Genomic DNA, 19,843 nt, shown 5'->3' with positions numbered 1-19,843 from the left:
AATGTGTTATGGAGTTAAGGTTTGAAAAGAAATAAATTCTTATGCCTTCCTTACTGAATCCAAAAATACATTAAATTTCTCCAGTGAGACTGGGAACACAATAAACTCTCTCAGTCATGTTTTAATGTATTGATTTGTCTTTGCTTGATTGATTTTCTCAATACCTGAGTGTTACACGAGACACTCTGCTGTGTATTGCACTCTGAAGAAAAAATCGAATTTTTAAAAATCAGTTTACAGCATACAAAATGTCAACATGTCCACTTTTTCACAGAACTGTAAAATGTCTGAAAAATGCCACTGAAGTAATAACTAGCACCTTTCACGATCACATCACATCATGATAAAGCAGACAACTAGCCACAACACTTAAGGTATAACATGTTAATGACAAACTGTACAAACAGCGGTTACATAGCATGAACTACATGTCTCAGTAACTAAGCTAAGTATCAAACATAAAAACATTGTCTTGTGCAAAATGACATGGGCAACAGATCAGTTTGCCTGTTCCTCCTGTTTGTTTTGTGCTGTGCTGACATTCTTAATGTTCCAGATCCTCTCACATGTTGATCCAGATATGCATCTCTAAATGTCTTCTTGTAGAGAGAGCGTACAGTAATACAAGGACAAAACTGACCTTCCAAAGTGTACTCAGATGCACGGCATCAATCATATTTATAATCAGCAGTATTCAGAAGTACATACCTCTATGTGATCCTGAATGGCGGGCAGCGATAATATGAAAGCCTTGCTGAGGTGATGCAGAGCCTGACCGCCATGACAGGAAATCACAATACAGTCCTTAGTCTGCATTTAAGATGCATATTCTAAAAACAGAACACTTAAAATGAATATCTTTAGCAATGTAAAGACTGAGTTCAGTTACACACAATGTTAGTCCAATATTAGGAAACACTCACAGTTTAAATATTGCTTATTAGACGTATAGAACACAACATTAACACTAATCCGAAGGGGACAGTAAAAGATTCGGATACAGTAAAAAGCTAAAAATAAGTTAAAGAGTGTAATAATGTTGGAGTCACTTAAGTGTTGGATTGTCAGTTGGATTGTACGGACAAGACATGTAAAATTCCTACAGTATGGCCGGAGGCCACAGAGTGTTGTACAGCAGGTCTGCTGGTTCTTACTCTGTCCATAAAAGGCCTCACAGAGGATTATTCAGTATGATTCAGGCTCCATGTGCTCACTCCTCACAGCAGCTTTTTGTACTCTGCGGCACTATGCATGTTGACAAGTCAGTATTTCGTTGGGGGTTTTTTTTTGTGTTGATGTTTTTTTTTTCTTTGTGTATACGGTGTCGCTGACGGAGTGAACGTCTGTCCTCTTTATAAAGTCCCCTCTTTTAGGATTTCAGGTGGAGAGACGCCTACTTCCAGATCAGCTGTGATTTTCTGTAAAGGACAAGGACAGAAACAATTAAATTAAAACAATTAAAACACGCAAATTCTCAACTCATCACGGCATTCAGAAAGAAAACCAAACATTTAAATAGATAATTCTTCATGTTACTTTCAGTATTAAACAACATATCGTTCACCTCTTACATCAAATCAGTATAATCCACAAATTACATACTTGTTAAAAACGGTCAGTTAGTGCTGTCAGTTAATCACAGATGTCAAGTAATAACTTGAATTTCCTTTAAAAAGACTTTTTGACCCAAATGCTAGAACTCAGTTTTCCTTATACATTAATTTCATCTTCATAATGAGTTTTACAGGAGGCTGAAATCCCAGGATGAATTGTTTTACTCCACAGTAACAGCAGTGAACCTGTTTAATGTAAGAGCTGACTGTGTGGTGGAGCAGGACGAAATGCAGTTCAGCAGTAATGACCTCAGTTATTATTAATACCAGTCTTCCCTTAGGGAGGAAAGAATGAAACCCTCTCAGTTTGTAAACAGAAACACAATGTTACACTTGTCCAGTGTGTGTGTGTGTGTATGTGTTTGTGTGTGGTATAGTAATACTGATGTTGAATCTTGAGAAGAGTGTGTGCCCCTACCTTGGCAGGTGTGTGTTTTGGTTTTAGTGAGGTTGTGGGTTTATGTCAATACTGACGTTGCCAGGGGACGCTGGATGCCGTAGCCTCGTAGTTCGGCACCGATGACACGGACCCTGTTGGCTGGAACAACACTTTGGGTGTCACACCTCTGAGGGGCCCCTGAGGGGCCACCTCACCCTCCACCATCTCACCAACACCACAAATTTGCCTCCACTGAACCCTGCACAGCCAATTAATGCTAACACGCCTGCTACATGTTTGCCAGCCCAGGAGCCACTTACTGAGGAAAATATGAAGCGCAGTTCAATTCAAATTAAGAATGATGTTACTTTAATAAACATTTATCTAGAATATTTTTTTTGGCATTTTTATTTTCATATATCTCAGATATAGATAGATATATTAATCTATTATTACTAATTCAGCAGTTTCATTAGTTCTCTCACTGCTGATCTTCTCATTTCTAACAATTTAACAGAACTGGCTAATAAAACAAAGAAAGTGGTGTTGGTCTGTTAAAGGTATCTTATTCAAAGTTCTGTTAGTGTGCAGAGTTACTGGAGCTTTATATTTAGATGCTTTTGTTTTGTTAGAACTGGGATAATATGAACAGAAAAGGGACGAGGAAACAGCAAGAAAGGTCCCAAGCTTGTCTTAAACAAAAAGGCAACGAGTGAGCAACGGAAGACAGGCAGTGTGAAGTGTTGTGCCATTAATGTGCCATTCATTGTTAAAAATTCAAAGGTGATTTTGAGCAGCTGGACGAGTGTTTTTGATGATCTCCAAATAACAAAAAAATAAATAAATTAAACCTGCTTTCTTGAAAGTGGACTGTGGTGTGTTATTATCACAGTATTACAGGGATTTATAAAACTGATTAATATAGATTACAGATCTGTTTGACAGCTGTCAACTGCACCAGTATGAAAGTGTAAAAAAAGCACAACTTTGCAAGCGTTAACTCGACCTTTGGTTGTTATAACAGAAGTTTGAAAACATGCTGTTTGTTAGAGCGAGTTGGAGAGCTGTCAGACAAGAGCAGAGGTGTGTTTTCTGGAATAAGCATTTCAGAGCAGAGGATGTTTTCAGTGAGTTTAGGGACAAAGCTTCCACCATTGCAGAAGTGCAACCCCTGCACTGAGTCGTGTGCATGCCTGCAGCCGTGCACTGCAGTGTGAGGACTGCAGAGAAGCAGCCAGCAGAGTGCATTTGCCTCCGGAGCCAGGATGGTATCTAACACATTCCCTCTCCACAGGGATGTGAAGATCCCGCCTCTGAATTGATGCAACACACACATATGTACTTACGCTCACTGTCTGCACTTCAGCCTGCAGGTTGGCCTTCTGCCGTCGGAGGTCAGACTTGATGAATCCTGTGATGAGCACAGATGATGTCAGCTTGATGTCACTAATGACTCTGAATTAGTGGCTGTGCAGGTTTTTATGCCAGAGAAACAAGTTGTTGGAATTTATTTTAATGTAAATCCAATATAGCCCAAGAGGTAACGACTATAATGGTTTATAGTTAAGTTATGTAATTTTAAATCAAACAAAAAACATATTTTCTGATATATGATATAGAGCATCAATCAACTATGAAGTTTTTTGTCTTTAACACAATGTTGTTATTCATTCATCCACCAGGAGGCGACTTTATCCAATGAAAGATATGACTCCCTGCACGAGTAACTTGAGGACTGTAAACAGGACCGACAGTGGTTTAAACAGTCACGCTCTGCCACAAAAATATGAAGTGTGTTCAAGTTCCCTTTAATATCACGTGCATGCATGTCCCTAATAGCTGACATGAGTTCAACGTTCACTGCTGTTTGGAAAGCTGTTCTGTCTTGTAAGCACAACAAAGGAAACGTTAATAACTCACCTGTCATTACTGATCCTATTAGCAGGAAGATACACAGGAAGATGTTTCCCGCTAAAGTGCCCCATTTATCAATAATCTTCCCTTGGGAGATGGTGAAAATGATTCCAAAGATCTGAAATGAGTTTTAAATAAACATGATTACAGACCCAAAAGGACATCTTTTCCTGTCGTCTATGTTTAACCTGAGACTGTTAACCATGTTGAAATTAATGACCTGAGCTGAACAGTTGAGAAGTCCAGATGAGGTTCCCTCTGATTCAGGATAGGTGAGCTCTACTGCAAACTCAAAGCCCAGAGGCAGATATCCGGTCATGAAGAAGCTGCCGACAGACACCGAAAGGTCAAATTAAGGGCTGAAGCAGAAGTGTGAGATCTGCAGTCTTATAACTCCTTAACATCAATGACTATTTTCATCCCCACAGGAATATGAAACAGCTCCACAGATGTAAAAGTAGGGCAAGTGTATATTGCTGTATAATACATCCCATCTGGGTCTCAGAAATCAAAACCTGACAAAAGAATTGCTATGGAAACCAGTTACAGACATAAGCAGCTTACCATAAATAGCAATAATTATAAGGACATAGCACGAGGACTGGGGAGTCGGAGGAGCGTTAATTTTTGCTTTGACAAAGCAGCTCTCATGCCAGATGAGAGAAATGCAGAGAAAGTGAACTACATACAGCTCCACTAGAACGTTTTGACACTATTAGCAGAACCTTAAGAGCTGTTCAGACCTGGTCCTGGTGTATCCCTAAGTCTTAGGGTTTTCTTCTTATCGCAGAGTATGATGAGTTTTTAAAGTTTCCATTTACTCTGAGCCTCGAACACCAAATCATGACATTTAATTTTTACCCACATTTGGCTGGTGGTTATGGTTTAATATCAAACCCAAGGAGGACCTCTGCTCTTTAATGGTTACCTACCCTAAAATTCCGGCTGTGACAAACACCACCCACAGGTGACCCAGGTTGAGGGTGAAGGCATAGACCAGCATGCCAATCAGAGAGAGGAGATATACAAGCAGGGTGGTCTGTCTGAAAAGAGAGGAGACAAATATCAGCTGTTTTGTTTAAAAAGCACACAATAAGACAATAAGATTAACCATCATATGCATTTACATACAGAACTTTTGTGGGATATAGACTAAACGACTATTGTAACTCTTTTGACATTGAATTAATGTTTAGGAATTTGAATCTTGTGACAAGGCTCATATTCTGCCAATGCTGATTAGAGGAAGGAAGTCCTCTGGTATAATTCAACAAAAGGTTTTCTGTATTTATAGATTTCTAAAAGCCATTTGGCTTACTTATGTGGAAAGTCTCCTCTTCTTCAGTCTATATGTGAAGATGCTGATTTGGAAACAACTGTGGGGATCAGTTGTCACAGCAAAAGTTATCTGTACAGTCAGAGGGGTTAAACTGGGAGCACTGGGAGTGCCACGTGAATCAGTGACTCCTGTGGTTATTTAACATGTATCATTTCCTGTGCGTGCATTAAATGTGTCCAGTGCATGTTACAGCAGACCCAACAAGCCCTTATGAAAACTATAATAAAGAGGAGTGAGAACTATCCTCAGTCTTTGCCACTACAAAATGCCAGTGAGAGAAAGTATCAAATGGTTTTTGTTTTTTAATGATCTTAAGGAGAAATACTTTCGTATTTTTAATAGGCTTTTTTTGCAAATAAATGTCTCATGTCTTCAGATTAATGCCTCAGTGGTTGAGATGAAATTCCTAATATTTCCTCCAAGTGAATTCCATTAACAGGAAACCTCATGCTGCTAACTATCAACTTTGAAAGACAATACTCCTGAGTCACTGAAGACCCCGGGCCATCTGCACAAACAGGCTTACTGTGGTGAAGCTGTCTCTTGTACAACCACGCGTAAAATATTGCTGCAAAATGTTTTTGTTAATATAACAGTCCTTTGAAACTCTCCCACATGGGACAATAGGACCATGAGGGTCAACAACATAAATCTGGGCCTGGTTGCTTTCACAGCTAAGCATCCTAGTGGCATGTAGGGAATCTGAGCACTGAGGATTTTTTCTAATCACAATAATTTGCATGCCAGATTGCATACCACACATCTAACACTCATAAACGGTAAAAACAAGAAGCAAAAATGTTGATTTGCTTGATCAAAAACAAAAGTATGGTTGAATAATGACATCCATAATCAGATACCAATCAGATATATTCACTTTTAAGATTGCATTATTACAGTTTTCCATGTTCAAGACAGTGGCACCAGGCCTGAGATGAGACCTGAGAGGACCAGCAGAGTATAGCCTGTCAGTTCAGATAAGCAGAGAGGGGCATCAGATTTAAAACTCAGTTCCGCTGGGTTCTCATTCGTGCCCACTTCGAGCAAAACCTTTAATTCACTTGGACATCTCTCTGTGAATGGATCTCAGAGACATTCATGCAAGGGAGCCCATGTTTTAAAACGCAGCTGAGACTGTCGCAAAGACGAGTGACCGTTGACCCTGAAGACTGAACCGTGTCAGAGCACTTCCTCTTCGAGGTCACACTGTGGGTTCAGCTTTTCTGATGAAGTAGATTCACATGAAGCTACAACTACTTTGGTTTGTGGCAAAAAGTGCTAATTAGCAAACATTAGCATGCTAGACTAAGATGGTGTGAACATGCTGAACTTTACACTTGGTACACATCCACGTTAGTGTTGTCATTGTGGTAGCACTTCCCACAAAGCGCCGCTTTGCTTAGCAGCTTTACAGAGGTGCTAGCGTGGCTGTAGACTCTACAGTCGCGTTTTAAAGGAGTGGCTGAAGAACCACAGTCGACATTAAGACATCAATTACCTTTAACAAGTCGAACCTTGTAGACTAAAATGATAAAAGGAAATGAAAACAGCCATTTTCAAATCCTTTTAGTGTCCATGATGCACATGAAGCTCAGCAGAATGTATTTGTCAGAAGACCGCAGCCACATGATTAGCGGGAAAACTCAAGGTTTCCTGACATCAGTGCAAGGAAGAAAAACTAAAGGGAATGTTTGGTTCCTTCTTAGTGTCTGGAGGAATGACTTCAACTCAGTTTGATGATGCTTTCGCCTTTCAGAGTGTACAGATGAGAAATAAACAGTGGTTATCTTACTTGTAGGTTTTAGTCTTGTCCAGCCAAATGCCACATATGAGGGACCCCACCATGCCCGCGATGACAATGGTCAGACCAATTCTCCCAGCATTCACCTCTTCACCCTGAAATTAAAAACATGGGCATTTCTGTTTTTTCAGACCATGTAAGACATGTGTGATGTTTTCCATCCTGCAGTTATCTTGTCCTGGAAGCTCTGGGCCTTAACAATCAGAGTCCCAGACTTGTGTTATCTGCTCCAGGGTCATCTGCTCTGATATAGTTACTGGTGGTGTTGGGCCTGTTTACACTGAGGATATGTTATGAAATAAGGGTAGCAGAGGTGAGAGGAAGGAAGACTTTGAGAGCAAAGAAAGAAACAAACACAGAAAGTGAAATACAGCATAAATTAATTTGGTTGGAAATAAAGGACATGAGGCAGTAAAGTGTTTTCCTGCAGACGTGCCAGGACTTACAGGATAATGTTCAATGATCATCCGGTTCAACAGTGTGGAAACAGCATAGAAGCAGCCGACATTCAGGCCTGCAGACAACAAATAAAAAAAGTTTCTCTTTATTCTGAGAAGACCTGTAGGGAAAGCAGAAAGTCCAGATGGGACCTCATTTCCCCACTAAAAATATTGCGGACAACCCACACAACAAGGCCAAAGTAGCCTTTAGACTTTGTCATTACTTAGCATTTAAGTTTATACCGGAGCACGTGTCAATCAGTACATCTGGGTGTAAACATCTCCCTTGGCTCAAAATGATTTTTAAATCCCACTGTATTTTCATTTTCTTCAAACTATCAATCATTAACAATGTCATCATTAAATAGTGACCTTTGAGCACAAAATGTGACATCTCAAAAGACCTTTAGATCAGCGCTACACATAGTTATGATGACACATCCTCATATCTGCACAGCAGCTGATTAAGACTGTGAATTTCTGCAAAGATGACTTCAACCGCTTACATCTATTTTGAGGGTTTATGTCTTGGTTACCTTTCACCTCGATATTGCAACAACATCCGAGCCTGGACAGACGACAAATGGAAGAGTGGTGAGGTGACCTGCACGTCACAATGATGTAAGAAAGACCCCCGTATGACACTAAAATATCCTGTCACTTCCTCCTCCTTTTCTGTGACCATCCCATGACCCTACAGACTGTATTACAGACTGTATTTCAACTAACCTAAGCCATGTAAGGAACTTTGATGTAAGTGAATCAGCTGTGAGATGAGAGAATTTACCCTCTGAAATGAACTGTTGGATCAACGTTTGAACTCTCTATGGAGCCACTAAATGATGAAAGAGTGAAGAAAAAAATTGCAAGATGATTTGTCACAATATCATTGCAACTACAGTATCTTTAAGTTTTTGTCAGGCAAACCAAGCAGTTGAAAGACGTCATCTTTAGCTCTCAGAAAGTGTCTTTCACAGTTTGACATTTTGCAGATTAATTTTGAATTAAAATCATCATTAGCTGCAGCCCTAGCGGCAAAGCTGTAAATAAACCACTGACAGGCCTCTTCCTCTAGACAAGGTGTCATTTAACAAAAGGTCCCCGGTCCATCGCTTTGTTTGAGGAAGCACAAACAAACTAAAGCAGCAGGAAGAGACCAACCATAGCTGACCACCAGGAGCATGAAGGGCTTGTTGCACAGCAGCCTCAAGATGGAAGCCGTGTACGAGTACTCGTCTGGGGCCATGTTCCTGGCCTGGGCCTGGGATTGGGAGGGAGGGATCTCTGGTTTCTCCTGAAACACTGGAAAACAGACACACAGCATTTCAGGAGGTTATGTGTGTATTTAGGAAATCAGACTTTATAATCTGAGAGAGAAAAATTTCATTTCACAAATCTGGGTGAGATAGAGTCTGTTCTCCTATCAGTCCCTGAGGGTAAAAAGCCCAGAGTGACGCTGGAGGTCAAACTGACAGGAGGAAGCGTAACTAGAAGCTCAGTGGCTATTTGTATGTGTGTGTGTGTGTGTGTGTGTGTGTGTGCAGGTGCTTGTACATAACAGTAAGCCAGGACTGGACATTCCTCTGAAGATAAGATAAATCAGTCTCCATAACATTTGTACTATCACAGATGATGACCTCACCATGAGCATCTACACTGATTCCTGGCCAGCTAATTATCATCTGTTTGACACACCTGTTGTCAATAAGCCAACCAGATGACTTAGCCAAATAAACACGAACCATGAACCATCAGTGTTTTAATTTTATGGATTTTTTTTATTGGCTTTTTAGTCAAACTGTTAGTGTGCTTCCTTAACCTAATTTTACTAGCTTTGATTTCACGCTTGTCTTTATAAACCTTTTTTTTAAATTAAGCATTAAGTTCTAAATAAAACCTTATTATAATCCAAATCAAGAAAAGGCTTTTTGCTATTTCTGTAGGGATAGATACACAGTTTTTATATACAGTTGTATATATATTATATACTGTTTTTCTCTACTACGACTTCTCTTTAAATTCTTCACATAGAGGTTGAAGAGGAATCTGGAATTATGACCTGCCAGCTTCTCTGATGAGCTGTGAAAAAACGTGATATAATCCATAAAACTGTCATCCACCCACAAATTAAGTTATGTACTACCATTCCACAGAAACAACTGTGTACATTTGCTGCATCTCTGTTGAATTGCTGTGTGTTTACTGCACTAAATATGTCATTGCTGGGTTTAACATCGTGCCACATATGTGTGGGGCTACTTTCTTTTAAATTAACAAAATGACATGTTCAGACTAAAAGACCATCTCATCCCCGTTAAACTGACACCACTGATCACAGTGAGAAAGCTGGTCTCACCGAACTTTGTCCTCACACATGTTCAAAGCTCTGATTGAAGACCGAGGATCTTTTTCTGAGCCAGCGAGCATCTTCCAGAAATAAATTAACAGAGCTGAGGGGGGAGATGATTTCATAAAACACTTCTATGACTTCCTGAGTTGCTGCTTGTATTTCACATAGTGTCTGAACACATCTCATCAAAAGGTGAACAATTACAGCAATTACTGCAGCTGCTCATCTAGTGGACTGCAATGCTGGTGAGTTTTTTTCTGGTAGACAGCACATCTCAGGGAGACTCAGCTTTCCAGCAGTGCTGCCTGAGGACCCCAACAACCAGATGAGAAGCTCTGCCATTTAAAAATGAATGAAACCGTCAAACAATAAATTTTAATGTTGTAAAACAGATTATTCCAGAGAACTGTCCGTGTTCTAATCTAAAAATATAATTACAATGCCAACTAAAAATGTCAAATCCCACTGGCATCACTGTAAGGGACAGAGGAGGTGAGGTAACAGCTTTGTCACAGTTTCCAAAAACTGTCACGATGACTTTATTGGCTTTATATACTTTCACAACCACGACTAAGGGAGTTATATGACACTGAATGGAACTTGCACTGAGCTACTATTGCATGAGTGAGCAAAGAGCCCTGACAGTTCTTACCCCCTCTGTGAGCCTGTGGATGGGAATAGACATCTTCCCCTGAAGACTTACCGATCACCACGAGGATGAAGATGAGGGTGGCCACTCCAGCGCTGATGTAGAACATGATTCTGATGTGGTACGCCAGCTCATTCATATCGTCCACATTAGGCACAAGGATGGGTGGAACCAGGAACCCGATGGCGATACCCATCTGTAGTTGAGAGGCAGAAAATTGAAAAATGACTCAATGCCTTCTGCTGATGACTACGCACAGACGCACACATGCACATACACAGATACGTACACAAAATTAAAGGAGAAATGCATCATTACAAAAGTAATAAAAGTTGAAATAAAGAAAGAGAAAAGAAAAGGGGGCTTGAGTCTTACAAATAAAAGGCCATTCTTTACACTACCTTAAAAACAAACTGATACAGCAAAAGTTCACATCTGACTGATGTTTGACTGCTCGACATTTGTGTGAGTGATGGTATACCCAGTATTGTAAACACATCAGAAGTACATGCTTATTTAGCTTATGCAGTGGTATGGTTACATTCAAAACATGTCAAAGAGAGAACGTCAAAGAAATGGTTTGAGATTTTGGGAGATGCACTCATTCACTTTCTTGCCGAGAGTTAGATGAGAAGAACGATGCTACTCTCATGTCTGTTAAATATGGTTAGCTGGTTAGCCTTAACAATGAGACTGAAAACAAAAGCCATCCCATTTGGCTTTATCCAAAGGTAACAACATCTCTTGTTTGTTTCAAAACATCAATCTCCTTTTTTTACTGAGGGTAGAAGGGCTCTTAGATGAATGACTTTCTGATTCAGTTGGACTGTTCCCTCCTGTTTCCAGTCTTTGTGCTAAGATAAGCTAATCTTATATTTAATGGACAATTTATTGGAGTGGTATCAATATTCTCATGTAACGCTCCACCTGAAAGCAAATAATAGTCTTTACCTAAATGTCAAACTATTGCTTTAACGAGTGCAGATAATGATAAAGTAGTTGTATTTTTGAGGGACACGTGATTGGCATGACGTTACAACATCTGTCTGACTTCTCAGATCCCACCCCACCCTTAGCGTCCGACAACAATTCTAGTGTATCTATGATAAAATAAAGCGGGGAGGACGGGGAGTGTGGGGGGTACTAAACTTTCCAAATTTGAATACCACATGAGTAGTGCCCACTTCCTCAGCTTCCTACAGCCTCAAGAGCATTCCAGAGGGGACATCAGCCGAGGTCCCTCCGCTCTAGGGGAAAGGTGAGAAAAGGAAAAGGGCAAAAAGTGACGAGACACGTTCCCTCAGGAGGAACACACCAGTGGACAGTGTCTGACGTGTGCTAGCACAACAAAATATGTCAGATCCCTTCAGACCTCTGGGAATGTTACAATCACCCTAAGTTATAGATCTGCACCTGTTAACCTCTACAGCACACACACACTCTTTACACTTCACTATATTGATGTTACTAACATCAGCTGCTTGAACAATCATTAACTTACCTCGTGGTCATTTTGCTAGAGAAAGCTTTATAAGGTTTTCACAGGAGCCTATAAAAGATCTCTACAACAGAATATCTGGAGAGTCATCTGTCACACATCCAAAGCAAAGAAAACACATTGTATTCCAGTTTTGTGCATTTTTGATAAGTAGAGCAAACCTTGGTAACTTGTCAAAAACAAGCTTATTCTCAACTGGTCCAAATCAAGGATGGCCTCTCTTATGAAATTACTTTTGGCACACAAACTGTTCATCTGTTTGATCTTGAAAGCATCACAGGAATTTATGGAAATCTTACCTCCTTCTTTTTTTTTTTTTTTTAATGTGAACTACTTCTAAACACCCGAGGGGATATGTAAACTACTTTAGCCTGGAAAACTTGGAAGTATCAGGTTTAGGGACTGTCGCCAAAGAAATAAAGTCATGGTGTGCAAGTAAACATCAACAACAATGTGTCCTTTTATGCTTAGCGGCGGGGAGCAAGACTAAAGCACAAAACAAGAACAAGCCTGACAATGACCGGTATACAGTGTTTGGCCTAATGCAGGTGAGGGAGTACACACTTCAAATGAAGAGAAAACAATTTGGCTTCAGAGCTCAAAAATCATCAGAGGGGTCAGACGTCTTTTGATGGACTCTGTTTATGCACAGTGTTAAAGATTGCGACAAGATCACAAGGGAACTATATAAAGCCTGTAAAATAGGAACTGTTTTGCTGGTGCACTCTCCACTGATTGTTTTCACTGGCTTGTACAGGAAGAATAATTTATAGGTAAACTGAATTATGAAGCCAGATTCTTCCCTCAGGAAATGCAGGCCCAGATTGCATCAAAACCTTTAAAACTGTGTGTCACTCTTCTGCAAAACTTGTGTTTGGTCTTCTGAGGCGAAAGAGACATGAACCATGAAATGCTGAAATTTTCCATTACCTTAAGTTTCAGATGACTTAGTAACTTTACAACATGTTCTAATATTTGAGAGCGTTTTCAGAAGTAGACAGTTCAAGCAGTGGAAGTCACCCGCTATCCCCCTGGCTCAGAAAAACAAACTACACACACACACACACCTACACACACACACACACACAAAGGAAATCACTTTGAACAATTAAGCAATTCCGGTATCTCTCTTTTCTTTTTTTGTGAGATAGAGCTGCACTCAGTCATATCTGCCTTCTCCAACCCAACTTTATCACACACCTTTTGCCTGTGCACATCATTAGGATGTGTTATGAAGAAAATCAACACAGGTAAAAGCCCTTTTTACTTTTACTCTAGCACATGTCTTTCTTATTAACAGTGTACTGAGTTCAGAATTGAAGAATATATATTTTGAAAGTGGTAACAATGGGCTTTTGGTGTGTTTAAAGGAAGTAAAGCTTTCCCAAAGAAATGAATAAAAGAAATGAAAAAGCTTTTTACTGGGAATTTGGAAAACAAGCTAAAGTATGAGCTAATGCACAATTGAAAAAAAAAAAAAAATCCACTTAAACCTCCAACTTCCTGTATACTGTACCACATGCATACCAACAGTAGGAATGTAAGACATCCTGAAACTAAAAATCTAGGTGCGTGTTGAGTGCTTGGTTCTGCAAGTTAACATGATTCACTTCTCTAAGATTCTTCTCGCTGTTGTTGGAAGCTGAACCGGTCACCAGTCATAAGTTTTCTCCGCTGGCAGAGAGAGTGATTCTCTTTGTTAAACCTGCTGACTCAAGACCAAGAAGATAGTTGGAAACAGAGTTCAAAAGAACAGAGAGACTCAGTCGCACACCAAAGTTGGCAGGCGCTGACATGACGTAACATGTGCCTGCCTGTTTCTGCTGTTCAGGTATACGACAGAGTGTTAAAGATGATAGAGCTCTCCTTTACCTTCTCACACAGACCAACACACACACATACAGTTCTCACACCACTATGAAAGGTGCAGAACACTAAACACACACTGCAAAAGACTTCCCGAGTCTGGCAGGTAAACAGAGACACACCTGGTTTCCAAGAACACCAATGGAACAAGCGGTGGACACCTCCTGCTGCCCAAACCAGAGGGACGCAAGCCTGGATGGGATGCCCAGGATATAAACTGTGGCCACTGAACACACAAACTGGCCAAAGAAGGTCATGGCGAACATGTCAGGCTCGGCCGTGCTCGTCTTGATCCAAGCCCCGATGCAGTTGAAGGCGGACCCCACCACCACCACGTCTCTGATGCCCCGGTTGTCCAGCAGCCACATGACAGGCAGGATGAGAGGGATGTAGGTGAGGAAATAGATCATGGAGAGCCAGTCAATGGCCAGGGTGTCGACATTGTAGAATCGCATGAAGATGTTACTGATGATGCCGTACTGCAGCCACATGAAGGCATTGCTCATGGAGTAGATGCTAAAGATGAATAGCATGACCCAGCGCCGCTTATACAGCTTGGTCTCCATCAGTGGGAAGAGTTGCTCAGTGTCCAGGACTGAAGGCTCCAAGGTGTCACAGCTGTCTCCCATAGGCAAGTGGTAGTTGTACTCACCCAAACTGGTTCTCCTTGTTCTCGTTGGAGAGCAATCATTTCCCTTGGCCTTGTCAATCCAGTCTTTAGGGAAATCATCCTGAGCGCTCATGTTGCTCCCACTGAAACTCTTCCCTTTTCCTTCAAGCTTCTGTGGCACTTAACAGCTGGAAGGAAGAGCAAATATTTTTCCTTGTGTGTGTGCTGTCTTAAGACCGTGGCAGTTCACCTGACTCAGCCCTCCCACCCAGCCGGTACTTCCTACATGCTGATTGTAAACAAGCTGGCCCGCTGTGCCTAAAGTGGAGATTACTGCTCATTACTTCTGTTGATTTAGCAGAGGTGGATCTGGGTGCAGTTTAAACATAATGAGCTGTGTTGAAAATCTCTGGTCCCTGAGGTAGGACGGTCTTGGACAGAAACTTAATTTTGTTACTTATGTTAGGGCACATGACACATACACACACATATACACAGATGTGTACAGAGGAGTTAAAGTCCACTGGGGGTGTTCCTTGGCAAAGACTGCAAGTGTTAAAGTACAGAGAGGCCAAAGGCAAAGGTAAAGAATATTCTGCGTTATTTTTCAAGCATGAGACTTCTGCCTCAAATGTTTGTGGTTTGCAAACATTCAATGCAAATGAAGTGTGCACAAGTACAGCACTTGCAGATGTGACACAATAGGGACGTAAATCTGCAGCGAAACGCATTTATCACTCCATCCCATCAATATATGGGAATAAAGAATTAACAGTAGATTATCAATCTGTATTACTTCTATAATTAAAACAATCTGTATTACATGGATTTAAAAAAAAGTTTTACACTTCTTTAAAATGCCATGGCCATTAGGAGGAAGTATGCCTCTGTGCTCAAACACAGGCTAACAGTATCCTGCTGTCAGAACACCAGTTATTAAAACTGAGTGTTGTGGTTCAAAAATTGGATTTATTAATGACCAATGACTTTCTATTACATCATCTGTTTATGCACACTGGCAGAACTGAAGCTTGTTGATTTAAGAAGTTGGCTTCAGCTTTAGTTTCAGTATGATGATCAGTGTAAGAGCTGCAGAATGTAGATTTATGCTTTGCCAGGCCCATACTACTGCTATCATTAACTACATATAATTCTAATTCTGACGTATAAAACGTGTAAGATTGATCAGGATATAATCAATATGAACTGAATGACATATGTAAGCCTCAGCTGTTTCAAGCATTTGGCCCTTAAGAAGGCTATGACCTCTGACCTTTGAGCATGTTACTCAAGATAACACACAAAAGGCTGAGTGTTGACATGATGAGGGACTGATATGTTTGACTTGATATCAGGGTTTGAGGTTATAATAAGATGGGGTGCTGATGCTGAGATAATGTCTGGGATGTTAAATATTGAGTTTCTAACGACAAACCATGGTGGAAACTGGGGTATATTGTCATCCTTTTTTACTCAGAGATGGTTTTTCTTGATAGAGCATTAATGCTGTGGCATAATTGTTCTCATGACATCTAAAGTTTCATGAGAAACAGGGTTACAACAATCAATACACTGACTATTTCTGATAATGGATGTCTCTTTTTAAAGCAAATATGTCTTTGGGTTTTGGACAGTAAGTTACACGAAACAAGGCATTGTAGACATCACCATGAGCTCTGGGAACTTGTAATGGACATTTTTTGCTATTTCCAATTAAGATAAATTTTAGCTGCTGCCTAATTCATGTGTTATTGAGTCATTTATCTGCTAGAGTCTATGACACTGTGACCAAAATAGGGAATATTTCATTAAAATGCTAAAATATAATTTAACTTTTGTCTCTAATCATATTTAGTTTGAACAATAACACTGAAATTAAAAAAAAATATTAATACTAATAATGAATATAATTTCCAGGTCTATTTAACTTTATTAAATAGAGCATCGCCTTGGCTCTGTATCCTCTATCATAATGAGTTAAAAACGATCACCACATTGAAGGATGCCTTAGAAAAATGAATGAATGACTTGTAGCCCGAGTTTCCTCCACTGTTGTTGTGACGGTGTCTTCAGCTGCTTTAACAGACTGGAAATTTCCCATGGCAGTGCTGTAGTGCCCCTGCCGTCTCCAGCCTCCAGCTACACCACCTCTGCCAGCATGGAGAAAATCCATGAATCGAAGGAGTGTGGGGGAAAGAAAATGAGAAGCAACACCCCTGTCATGATATTAAAACTGCAACCCCAAATGCACTTTTATGTTCAGGAGGATTCCTGCGTCTTTAAGCAAACAGCCTTTCAATCCATCGACATGGATTCAAAGCTTGATAATGATAATAATTATGTCAGTGTTTTTATGTCTGGTGTGAGGCATAGCATTGATTTAACAGAGACTGCTTTGTTGGCAGCGCCTTCGCCTTATGTCCGTAAAGCAGCGCAATAAAACGCTTAATTACAGTAGATACACCGATCATAAAACAATTTCCGGCTCATATTTGCTGCACATCTAAAATACTTTCGGTATTTGGGCTAAAAGCGTCCAAACGATCATATTACGCTTCCCAAAAGTGAAAGAGATATGAATAACTGAGCTATAGATACACACACACAACAACAGCGTGTTATTCTGAGTGACAATTTTCACAAACATACCAAAAACAAACAAACGGGGGGAAAAACTGTAAAGAAGCGTCAGTTTACCATACCTGGAGCACGGCAGCATTGACATAACTACTATAAGAGTACACTGAATCAATGCTCTCTACCAGCAGAAGATGGCGAAATTGTGCAGAAGGTGCTCACGTCATTTCCCATCTGGTAGCCACCCTCCATACAAATAACTGCCAACAATCGAGGAATAAATAATAAATTCTTATAAATTCCTATGTTTAAAGTTGGCTATTTAAAAAATTATCATTATGAATGTGTAACTAATCTGTAATCTGTCTGGCATCATTTTAGTGGCCATGCAGTTGCCATGTCACTGAAGAGGTACAATCACTGAGTGTCAATAAATAAATAATAAAAAAGTACAGCGACTATATATGTGTGTGTGTGTGTGTGTGTGTGTGTGTGTGTGTGTGTGTGTGTGTACTTTTACTCCACCTGGTAGCTATAGTTGCTTATGTGGTTCAGAACAGAAAGACATAAGAGAACACAAATAATACAAATTTGTGTGGCTGAACTTTTTTTCTTCTTTACCCATTAATTATCTGCCGCTCAGTATTAAAATCCAATAATGTAATATAGTGTGAAGATATCAGTTACAGGGGGTGTTTGTCTGGAGAACCACTACTTCTACTTTTGTTATTTCAAGTACATTTAATTAAGTAGGAGTTTCAATACAGGTCTTGTACTTGTAATATATAGTTTGTGCCTTTTTGTATGGTTTCTTTTACTTTATTAAAGGATCTGAATACTTCTGCCAGCTCTGGAAAGTGTTTTCTTGTAGGCTGAACATGAAGACGATACAGTGCTGCAACAAATCTCAACATGTGCCAGCAAGTAAGAAAAATCCATGAACCCTGATAAGTTTTTTCAAGGTAAGCAGGTGCTGTCAATATGCAGATAAGCCTCACCACTTGAGTGCACACATACATACATACATACACACACACACACACACACACACACACACACACACAAACATATGCTACCATGTATCAGGCAATACTCCCAATTAAAAAACAAACTCCAGAGAATTCTTATAAGGATGTCGGATAGGTTTAGGATCCTGTGTGCTTAGTGCCACTTCAAACAAGCGCATGTTTATATTCAGTAATGTAATGAAGGGTGAAACAACCAAAGGCACACAGGTCAAAATAAATACAGCATGTGGCCACAGACAAATATCAGCAGTAAATAAGGATTGTAGACAGTAGTTCGGCTGTAACTCATATATTGGGTATTCCACCACTCACACTTCAGTCCAGAATCATTATCAGAATGTTTTCTGTCAGTGTTGGTTGGTTTTGACAGACTAGTCTAAACTATTTCCTCTGGAGGTCTGAGGACCTCAGGAGTTTAGGCACGGCTGGACTGACAACCAGACAAAGCGGGCAACTGCTCCAGGACCCACAGACCTGCAGGGACCCCCCCCAAAAAAGCTCCAGGTTCATTGCATGTCATGGGTTGAGGAGGGATGAGGATGGGTTAGAAGGGGCCCAATGGCAAATACTTGCCCGGGGCTATATAAGAGGTTAATCCAGCCATGGGTTTAGGTCACAATCTTTCAAGCTACTAATGTAACTAAACGTGACCATTAAATAGTTTCTGTCATTTGTTTTTTTTTTTTTTTCGGGATAAAAACAAGTCAAACAGAATATTAAAATCTATTGTATCACTTACTTTCCTTTGCGCATCAGACATCAACTCACCTGATTCCCAAATACTCCAATGGAACAGGCGGTGGAAACCTCATCCGCACCGAACCAGACCGACGCCAGACGGGATGGCATCCCAAGGATGAAAACCTGGGCCAGGGAGCTTGCAAACTGTCCGAGCATGGTCACGCCGAACAGGTCGGGTTTGGCGCTAGCCACCTTGATCCATGTTCCAGCGCAGTTGAGCGCGTTGGCCACCAGTGCCGTGACCCGCAGTCCTTTCTTATCCAGGAGCCAGGTGACCGGGAAGATGAAGGGGATATAGGTGAGCATGTAGATCATAGACAGCCAGTCCACAGCGAAGGCTTCCACGCTGTAGAACTTCATAATGATGTTGCTGATGATCCCGTACTGGATCCATTGGTACGCGTTGCTCAGAGAGTATGAGCTGAATAGGAACACGATCAACCAGCGCCTCTTGTACAAACGCGTAGTGAACGCGGAGCCGCGGTCACCGTTGGGGATGCTGCTGAATTCAGTTTGCTCCGCGGCATCTGGACCCTTGGCTCCCAAATGTGGACCATTCTCCTTCTTGTCCTGTGCGCTCCGGTCCTGACAGGCCCGCGTATTTTCACCCATCTTCCGCTTCAGTTAAAACGAGCGCACTTGGAGGGTAAAGAAGTCTTCCAGCACCGCAGTAACCTACTTAAAATGTCTTCAAAACCGGGTAAAATAATAATAACAATAATGAAAATAACAACTGCTCCGACCGTACAAATGAATTTACAGAAGTGCCAATGAAAAAAAATCAGGTATCATTTTCGTTCCACGTGACAGAGGGGAAAAAAATTCTATAGAGTTGTCAGGAACATTGGTTTCCTGCTCTTACAACATCGCTGAGATAACTTCAGACTTATCAAGTGCAGGCTTCATTCCAAAGGACCGACCTGCTCTCCAGAAGTTCATTCAGTAAGACTTGAGCCTCTGAGAAATCCCGTTTATTACAGCCACTTGGTACGAGCTGACCCGACTTTTACTCCACCCAGCTGCTGAGATAAGAAATGA

At 40.7% G+C, this 19,843-nt stretch overlaps 1 protein-coding gene across 4 annotated transcripts; it reads right to left on the bottom strand.

The window, feature by feature from the left end:
* Nucleotides 1–103: 103 nt before the first annotated feature.
* Nucleotides 104–19,815, bottom strand: flvcr2a (FLVCR heme transporter 2a). 4 transcript variants are annotated; one of them, XM_041060621.1, is made up of 11 exons: nucleotides 18,833–19,815; nucleotides 10,540–10,681; nucleotides 8,648–8,788; nucleotides 7,493–7,560; nucleotides 7,038–7,141; nucleotides 4,839–4,949; nucleotides 4,127–4,232; nucleotides 3,913–4,024; nucleotides 3,339–3,403; nucleotides 2,032–2,151; nucleotides 104–1,418 (listed from the first exon to the last, which is right to left on the bottom strand). In XM_041060621.1, the coding sequence occupies exons 1-10, from the start codon at nucleotides 19,415–19,417 to the stop codon at nucleotides 2,077–2,079; spliced, it is 1,509 nt and encodes a 502-aa protein (XP_040916555.1). In that variant the 5' UTR covers nucleotides 19,418–19,815; the 3' UTR covers nucleotides 104–1,418; nucleotides 2,032–2,076. The 4 variants fall into 4 exon arrangements, with proteins under 4 accessions (XP_040916555.1, XP_040916552.1, XP_040916556.1 ...); XM_041060618.1 differs by lacking the exon at nucleotides 18,833–19,815 and adding an exon at nucleotides 13,972–15,068; XM_041060622.1 differs by lacking the exon at nucleotides 2,032–2,151.
* Between the last annotated feature and the right edge of the window lie 28 nt (nucleotides 19,816–19,843).

Source organism: Toxotes jaculatrix, chromosome 17, assembly GCF_017976425.1.
Source record: "Toxotes jaculatrix isolate fToxJac2 chromosome 17, fToxJac2.pri, whole genome shotgun sequence".
Taxonomy (NCBI): Eukaryota; Metazoa; Chordata; class Actinopteri; family Toxotidae; genus Toxotes; species Toxotes jaculatrix.
Note: the sequence above shows the minus strand (reverse complement) of the source record. Positions and strands in the feature narration are given on the sequence as shown.

Coding starts and splice junctions, on each gene's coding strand:
- flvcr2a (XM_041060618.1), bottom strand. CDS start 14,592: ATGAGCGCTCAGGATGATTTCCCTAAAGACTGGATTGACAAGGCCAAG. Junction 4,950..7,037: donor GACAAGACTAAAACCTACAA/GTAAGATAACCA, acceptor CTCTCTTTTCAG/ACAGACCACCCTGCTTGTAT. Junction 4,233..4,838: donor GTCACAGCCGGAATTTTAGG/GTAGGTAACCAT, acceptor GTCTGTCGGCAG/CTTCTTCATGACCGGATATC.